Source organism: Arachis ipaensis, chromosome B09 (assembly GCF_000816755.2).
Source record: "Arachis ipaensis cultivar K30076 chromosome B09, Araip1.1, whole genome shotgun sequence".
NCBI lineage: Eukaryota > Viridiplantae > Streptophyta > Magnoliopsida > Fabales > Fabaceae > Arachis > Arachis ipaensis.
The window spans coordinates 97,958,583-97,967,031 of record NC_029793.2 but is presented as its reverse complement, the minus strand read 5'-3'; the positions used below and the strand labels follow the sequence as shown (position 1 = coordinate 97,967,031).

General features: G+C 34.0%; 1 protein-coding gene and 1 long non-coding RNA gene across 2 annotated transcripts in view; one reads left to right on the top strand and one right to left on the bottom strand.

Annotated features, from left to right (window-relative positions):
- The window catches only part of LOC110267216, a 4,815-nt gene extending 1,649 nt beyond the window's left edge, over window positions 1-3,166 (top strand). Inside the window, exon 2 of the long non-coding RNA XR_002354575.1 lies at window positions 2,890-3,166. This is a non-coding gene — a long non-coding RNA (uncharacterized LOC110267216). The remainder of the gene's footprint in view (window positions 1-2,889) is intronic.
- LOC110266890 lies at window positions 4,813-6,859 on the bottom strand. The gene is made up of 7 exons (XM_021111936.1): window positions 6,739-6,859; window positions 6,496-6,595; window positions 6,182-6,303; window positions 5,659-5,726; window positions 5,376-5,530; window positions 5,134-5,263; window positions 4,813-5,001 (listed from the first exon to the last, which is right to left on the bottom strand). The coding sequence occupies exons 1-7, from the start codon at window positions 6,857-6,859 to the stop codon at window positions 4,813-4,815; spliced, it is 885 nt and encodes a 294-aa protein (XP_020967595.1).

The window sequence follows — 8,449 nt, the reverse complement described above, 5'->3', positions numbered from 1 at the left end:
GCCCAAGACCCAACATATATAAACATTAGTTATGAGTATTTCAGCTCATTTTTCCCTAAAGAAGGGGTGTTGGGCGCTGAAATTGGGAAGAGAGAAGAGAAGAGAGAAAACCTAACTCTCTTTGATCTTCAAACCACGATAACTTGAGCTACGGAGCTCCGATTGACGAGCCGTTTGTGGCCACGCGTCGCTCTTCTCATCCTCTACAATTCTATCTAAGTTTGGTGGTGAGTATTCCATTCATCTCTGCCCAATTTTCGAAATTCCCCACTATTACATGTTTTTAGATAGTTAGTGTTGAAATCTTGTGATTTTGGGTGTTTAGGGATACTCCAACATGGATTCTAAGTGGGTTCTATCCCTACTTCATATGGGCTGAGGTAAGAAGTGCTCAAACCCTTGTACTTTGTCATTTTTATGAGCCCTAAGTTGATGTATGTATGTGATCTTGGTTATGTTAGTGTATTTGGTGATGTTGGTGCACAATTGGGAGATTGGTATTGCTTGAGGAGCTTTGGTAAGGCTTGGAGCTAAGGTTGGTGAAGAGAAATTGGCATGTTTTGGTTGATTTTGAAAAGAGTTGAAAATTGCTTGTTTTGAAAATGGCACCTTGTGGTTTTGTATGAAAACATGGTTTTTTGGCACACTTTGACGGGACATAACTTGGACTACGGATCTCTGTTTTGTGCCAAATTTGTTTAAAAATGAAATTGGATCTGGGATGTCCATGCCGTTCGAAGAACGGGTGAAAAATGATTTAAAATGAGAAAGTTATGTCCGTCGGAAGATTGGGGGGTTGAATTTGTAAATTCTGTAGCTTTTAACTTAGAAAATTTTTAGCAAAATGACCCTCCACGCGTAGGCGCACTTGGCGCGTACGCGTCGTTCTTCAAGAAGGCACCATCCACGCGTGCGCGTGGTGTGCGCGTGCGCGTCGATGCGCTGCACCCAATGCCCAGCTATTTTCCAGAGAGTTGTGCCAGAGTTGTGCCAGAGTTGTGCCTGGGCGCAAGAGCACCCACGCGTACACGTGGCTGACGCTTGCGCGCCGTTTGGATATTTTTCAACCCGCGCGTTTGCGCGTATGACGTTTGCGCGTCGATGAGTTTTTGGCCATCCGCGTGGAGTGCGCGTACGCGTGGCCCTGTTTTCATGCCAAAGATGGTTTTTGAGTTTTTAAAGCCAAATCTCATACTTCTAAGCCTCCAATCTCATCCCTTAGGTATTAAATCATTATGATATGCCTAGCAATGAGGAAGGAACTAGGGGATGTGGTAACTTGCGAGTGAAACAAGGGAAAAGGTTATGATCAATGATGATCAGATATGATTATATGAGATATGGAGGGTGACGGTGGAAGTACCGTGTAAGCCATGAACCGAAAGGCTATAATTATTGATAAATGGCCGGTTCTTGATTGAACCATGGGCCGGATGGCTGAGTTATTGCCGGGTTATGGCAAGGCCATTATTGTTTATGGCTGAGTATAAATGCCTATATGATTAATAAATGAATGTGTTACATGGATAACAATGAAAAAGGTTGAAATGTGATGTGTGACCCCAGGTAGTAGGCAGTGGCGTTGTCCACTTGCTCCGGGTATGAGACGGGAAAGGATGTTTATGATAAATGAGTTTAATTATGGAGTTTTGAACACATGTGTATTTGTGATACCTGGGTAGTAGTAAGGTGGTGGTTCGTCCCGCTTGCTCCAGGTTAATGTTTGAGATTTGATAATAGTGATGATTGCTTCTAAACTGAACGAATGTATGTTTTGAGATCCTGGGTAGTAGCAAGGGTTGTGGTTCGTCCCACTTGCTCCAGGACAGAGATTGAGACCTTGGGTAGTAGCAAGGGTTGTGGTTTGTCCCACTTGCTCCAGGTCAGAGATTGTGACGCCTGGGTAGTAGCGGCAGTAGTGGTGAATCCACTCGCTCTAGGTTGAGCTTGTAAACACCCGCCTGGGTAGTAGCCGCAGTAGTGGTTATTCCACTGGCTCTGGGTTGAGCGGGTAGTAGCAAGGGGGTTGTAGCTCAAACTTACTTGCTCCGCAATGGGTGTTTCTGTCCAATGGTTAGCTACCAGGACATGTCGGGTTGGCTATATAACCGACAGATGATATCATCAGCCATAGGGCAGGCATTCATCATTTGCATATGTTTGAATTGTTTGGGTTTGCCATTTGTTTTGGATTTCTACATCATATATGCCATGTTACCTGACTATATGCTGCTTGTTCTACTTGTACCATATTTGTGTATTACTTGCCTGTATTGCTTGTGTTTGTACAACTGAGAGGTCCCTCATGCTGGTGTCGGTGGGTGTGAGGGCTGTTCTTGATGGGATGAATTGATGATGCGATTGCATGATGATGATGATTATTGAATGAGATAACTGGAGCTCCCTGGGTAGACGCAGTGATGTGGTTTCACTAGCTCCAGGCGAGTGTATGATGTATTGATATAGAATTGCTGAGGCAGAACAATTGGTGATGGTTTTGCTTATAATTCTGAGTCTGATTCGTGGAAGAGTCAGCGAGTTGGGAAACATGTGAAACATGAATTGAACCCTAGCCGGCCTAAACTTCGCGGGTCGCGACTAGTGGCTATTTACTTATGCTATAAATATCTATCTGTTATCTATCTCTTAATCTCCTTTATGCCTTGTCCATATATCGCGTTCGGCTTAGCAGTTTAACTTTTCGTTGTCGAAACGTGAGTGATACGTCTTCGCGATTTTATTTCTACTCTTTTCAGGCTTCTCGATTAATACTCCTTTCAAAAATTACCTATATTTATATATTAAAAATCCACCTGAGAGTCGTACCACCGTAATATCATTGACTTATGACTCGAGCATAAGGATTTGAATATTAAGGTGTTACATTAGTAAACTATCAAACTGAGTATTTAACTTTTTGCTACAGATAAGATGATGTGGGAAATTAGCAGGAACATGCTGCAAAAACATTCATAAATACAACAGTATACGTTAAATTAACACTCAAAATTAAATACAAATAAATGGATAATAATTTCACAATAAAATTTAGAGTGAATACCCCATCCGGCCCCTAACAATTATCTCAAAAGGACAACGAGGCCCCCAAGAAAAAAAACACCCAACCCGGCCCCTGATCTTTTTTTTGGGACTGATTAGCCCCTGTGTAAAAAAAAAACAACATTGACTTTTTTTGGCACAGGGGCTAATCAGTCCCATAAAAGTAAGTCTCAGGGGCCGGGTTGGTATTTTTTTTGTCAAGGGACTCGTCTTTTGAGGTAATTGTCGGGGGCTATTTTGAGTTTTTCTCTAAAATTTTTAACAAACAGTCAATTTAAATAGACTTTTCAGTATCTGTTGTTAATTGATAATAAAAATGATTTTAATCATAAATTTTGTATTATATTGCATTATTACAAAAAACAACTTCAACTTAAATGAGAAAAAACATATAGTTTAAGGAAAAAAAAATGCACAATTACCTTAGTTGATAAAATACTTAATGCACTTGAAAAGGTATCTCCACGAGAATCTATATGGAAAGATTCATCTCCAATAGTCTAACCTCAATGGTAAAATGAAAAATTTATTATCAGATTGATAAATGCAGTAATAATAACAGAGATAAATTCTCAAAACTAATGAATATCAATATCATGTAAAAGATATAAGAAACAACTGAAAGATAAAAGCTAACCATTTGATCATCAATAGCATCTTCAAAGAGTTTGATCAACAAAGCATCATCAGAAGATCTAAAAACATTATAAAAAATGGTTCTTGGGTATTCCTGAACCCCATTAGGATCAACCATGCAAATAATTTTCTTTGCAACCAAATTGGAGAACAAGTTAGATCCATTGATAGTGAAGTTTTCATCCTACGAAACAAATTAAATACACTAATTTCAGTATATTCAAAAGAAAACTTTTTTAACAAGAGCTTTAGATTGAACAAACCATTATAGAAGTAGGATGATCTTTTAATAAGTCAGAACAATTTTTCTTCATGAGATATGTAACATCTCTGTCATGAAGGATCAGTAAATTAGAACCTTTAAAGTGACTGACAACAACTCTGACTCTGAATCTACAAAGAAAGATTGTCACAAACACAAAAATGAGTATACCAATCATCCATATAATCAACAAAAAACATCAGAAAAAAAAGTCTACATACACTAATAAAAGGTCATAACTACCTTAGAATTCCATCAGACCAATGTGTTAAACAGCGTGAACAAAAGGAATTCAATGCCAGTGCCTCAATTTCTTCACTGCACAAATAGATTGAAAAACACCACTATTTTTCGTTACATACAGAAGCTATTGTACCCACCAAAAACACACATGGATCCTATACTTTCAATAAAAAGCTTCACATTAGAGTAACTAACATAAACAATATGATCAAAGATTGCTAAAGAACAAGAAATATGTAAAAAAGAAAAAAGAAACAAGAGAGAAATAATGGATTACGGGTTTTGGAAAATTATGTTTATCGATAAGAGCATCAATGTCCACTTTAATTGTTCTCAGAATCTCTGGTGGAATAGAAAGTCTACATCCAAGGGATCTTAGATTGACATCAAATTCAGCGTTCTGACCAAAATCTTCAAAGACAGGAAACAACATAGGAATACTTGTAACCTCCTATAATAAGGAAAAAATATAAATAAGCAAATAACATCTGAATTGACATAGTTAATAGTAAATCTAAAAAAATTAATAAGCACTTTGTTAACAGAATAGACCAAAAAAAAAAGATGAATCTGTATAAAAGTGCAAAGTGTTAAAAAAAAAAAGAAAAGAATCAAAAACTAACATTTGAAACTTCCTCAATCTTAAACTTGGAGATGACTCCAACATCATCACAACAATTAATAACTTTGAAAGTTCCAATATATGGCGTATATCCTACTCGTTTTCGATCAACTTTAAGTACAACCTCTTTCCCAATAATATCATCAAAGCAAGGTGGATAAGAAGGCACATATACAACCTGTAAGGAAAGAGGAAATAATTGAACAATAGCTAACATCACTAAGCTTAGTTCCTCAAATACTAAAATAAACACCATGAATAAATAACTAAACGTAATATGTTTAAAAAACAAAACCACCACAAAAGAGACCAGATAGTTAGCTTCAAACAATTGAATAACATCATGTAATTTTCTCTTCAATAAAAGTGTTGCAGCTCGATCATATAAGATGAATATCGAGTGGCCACTATAATCTTCAACATCTACAGTAACTTTAAACCTATATTGATAAAAAAAAGAACAGTATAAATATTTGATCAAAGACAATAAACAACACGCAATTTAAAACAGTTAATAAACATGTATCGTGAACAATAACAATGATTATATACATTTTAATGGCATTCTTTATATCTCTTTCACACGCTGAACATCTGAAACCATTATTTAACAATTCCAAAATAGCTTCACTGGGACAGCAATAATACCACCAATCATAATGATTATGAATACTTTTAATAGTCCCAACAATATTATAAATACCATCCTGCAATAATATGCCTCAAGTGAGATATAAATCAAATAATAAACATATACCAAATACTGTTATATCCCATGAAAGGAAAAACATGTTTATGCAGTTTATATTTAATTTATTAACCAAATGACTTTAACCTCATCTTTTTCCATGAGATGAAGAATATTTGCAGCATTCGAAAAATTGACAAAATCATCATCAATATCTGCAAATACGGAACCATCCACATAAGAGAGAACACCAGTAAAACAAGGCTCAAGAGGATTCAAGCTTCACAGAAAAAACAACATCAAACTTAGATTCCTACCTAGTACAACTGTACTTGGAAACGTATTCACATAAATTGAATTATATAATAATTTCATTTAACCTGTAAATAAAATCTGCAGTCTCCGGAAGGTCAGGATTAATCAAAATCCTACTGCAATTTATCACATTTTCAAGTGCCGGGTGTCCTTTGTGATCCCAATGTTATGAATAGCAATAGACAGAAAAATAATCAGTTTTTATTGTAGTACAAATATGTAACATTAAATACACAAAATGACTAACACAAAATAACTTTATAAATACAAATACATGAAAATAAATAAATCATACGAAAAAGAAATATAATTATATAAACAAATGAAAGCGTATGGGGAGAAAAATTTTACACACCTCTAGAAACTCTGACTTTAAAAGATTCAAGTAAAACAATGGGAGCTTGGTTAGGAGAATTCATTAATGCAGATGTCATACGGTTAAAGAATTCTCCATACAGATAAAACAAAACATAAAACCTATTCAAAACCACACAGGAGTTCATAATTTAGTACAGATAATCTCAGGAACTCATAGTTATAACTATCCATGTGATTCTTAATAAAATGAGTAGATCACATTCAACATATAACTAATAAAACAGAAAAAGGTTAAAAAAATAAGCATGAATGTATAAAACCATCAACTAAAATTAATGTAAATTGCCTAACCCGTTTGCATATAGCTGAATCACTACCAATTTCATTCTATCTGCATAACCATGTTGTATTCTTGGATATTCTTGAACACTTATCAAGAAACCAATTACATCTAACACAACAAAGGATAAATATCATAAGGTAAGATTCGTAACAAACATATTTTGCAAAATTAGCAAAAAATATACATAAATAAGTTCACACAAATACACACATCTAAGTAGCAGAAAAAAGTATTATGATATATTATACAACCTATCAAATATGATGAATCTTCCCGAAATACGAACAAATCCTCCAACTTATATAGTGTGTATGGTATCCGAGAAAAATTGATATCAGTAACTTCTTTGACTTCTGTGTTAATGTCAAACATCAACTTATATCTATGCCTCGTGACTTTAGTAGACCCATTATTTGGAACCACAATAAACCGAGATATGTAGTAGATAGCCCCTTCCCTTAGGATATTTTGAAAGTGTTTGATAAAGTCTTTCTTCACAACACAATAGATTCTATTTAGCTTCACAGAAAATATAACAGAGATATTAAGTCATAGTTTTTATAAAAGATTACCAATCATATAAATAAATAAAAAAACTAAATTTAGTAGAAAACACTAACCAATTTATCAACCAGTAAACCTTCTAAAAAAATAGACTCTTCATCATCTGAATAATCACAGAAACTCCACAACCTCATCAATTGAACCTTTATTCTGCAGAATTTAGTCCAAGGATTGATGTTACAAAGATATCATTTGTGTTCAACTGGAACAACAGCAACCGAGCGTGACATTTCTATTGAAACAAAACCAACAAAAGTAGATGAAAAATTCTTCAAATAGACAAAAAGCATATCACACCATGTAATGTATGTAATACCATAAAAAAGATGGAATAGAGGAATATATGTAATACCAGTAACCATAAAATCTAACACAGAAATGGTAGAAAAGTACGAACCTCACTCCATTACACGTGACAAAAGTTAGAGGCGGAAAATCAGGGGTTCGGTTGGACGATCTCTGACAATGGAGTAGGTAACCATCTAGACAAAAAGGAAAACGCTGACTAACAGGGAACATCATGAGTATTATAGCCACCCGTAGGGTAATGGCTAAAATCGGATTGAAGGAAAAAGAACAGGATGAAAGTCAAAGTGAAGAAAGATCTTCTTTATTGGAAATTGGATTTTTGATAGGAAGAGAGAAGTAAATGATGTGAACCAAAGAAGAGATAGAATAATAGAGAAATGACTATCAAACATTGACTCTTGAAGTGACAATTTTTCTTTAAATTCATGAAAAAACAATTGTTTATGTTTTAGATAAAGAAATCCCAATATGTAGCCAAATATTTGTACAGAGCAATATAACTAATAATAATTCGTAATAATAATAATAATATGCATGAAAAAAGTATCAAATAATTAGAAACAAAGAGAGAACTAAAGTGGATTTTTCATGTAAAATCAAACATATTCAGCCCAAAAGAAAAATGACCAAACAGCATGATGTGATCTTAAAGAAACAAGAAAAAAAACTAACGAAGGAGTGTTTGAAGAAACTTAGTTTCGAACTATATAATTTCACGCTTTCTTCATACTAATTTTTTATCTAAAATCATGTTAAATAATTCAGTTGGAATAATATCTATTTTATTATGATATATTTTTTTACAAAATTATCCAATTTATTAACGTAACTGACAGATTAACCAAAAGATTCTTATGTGTGTTTAGATTATCGTTTGTAAATGAAAAATTGTATAAAAATTAAGTTTACAAAATTAATTTTAATTAAAAGTGAGTTGGTATTAACGTAATTTATGTTTGGTAATTTTGATTTAAAATGGAATATAAAAAAACTAAATATTGTTTGGATTATATTATTTAAAATAACTTCTAGATGGAAAATTGCAAAAAAAAAAAGACACGAATTTAAATATTTATTTTATCTTATCTT

Coding starts and splice junctions, on each gene's coding strand:
- LOC110266890 (XM_021111936.1), bottom strand. CDS start 6,859: ATGTTTGACATTAACACAGAAGTCAAAGAAGTTACTGATATCAATTTT. Junction 6,304..6,495: donor ATTCAGCTATATGCAAACGG/GTTAGGCAATTT, acceptor GGTTTTGAATAG/GTTTTATGTTTTGTTTTATC. Junction 5,727..6,181: donor TAAAGTCAGAGTTTCTAGAG/GTGTGTAAAATT, acceptor CCGTATTTGCAG/ATATTGATGATGATTTTGTC.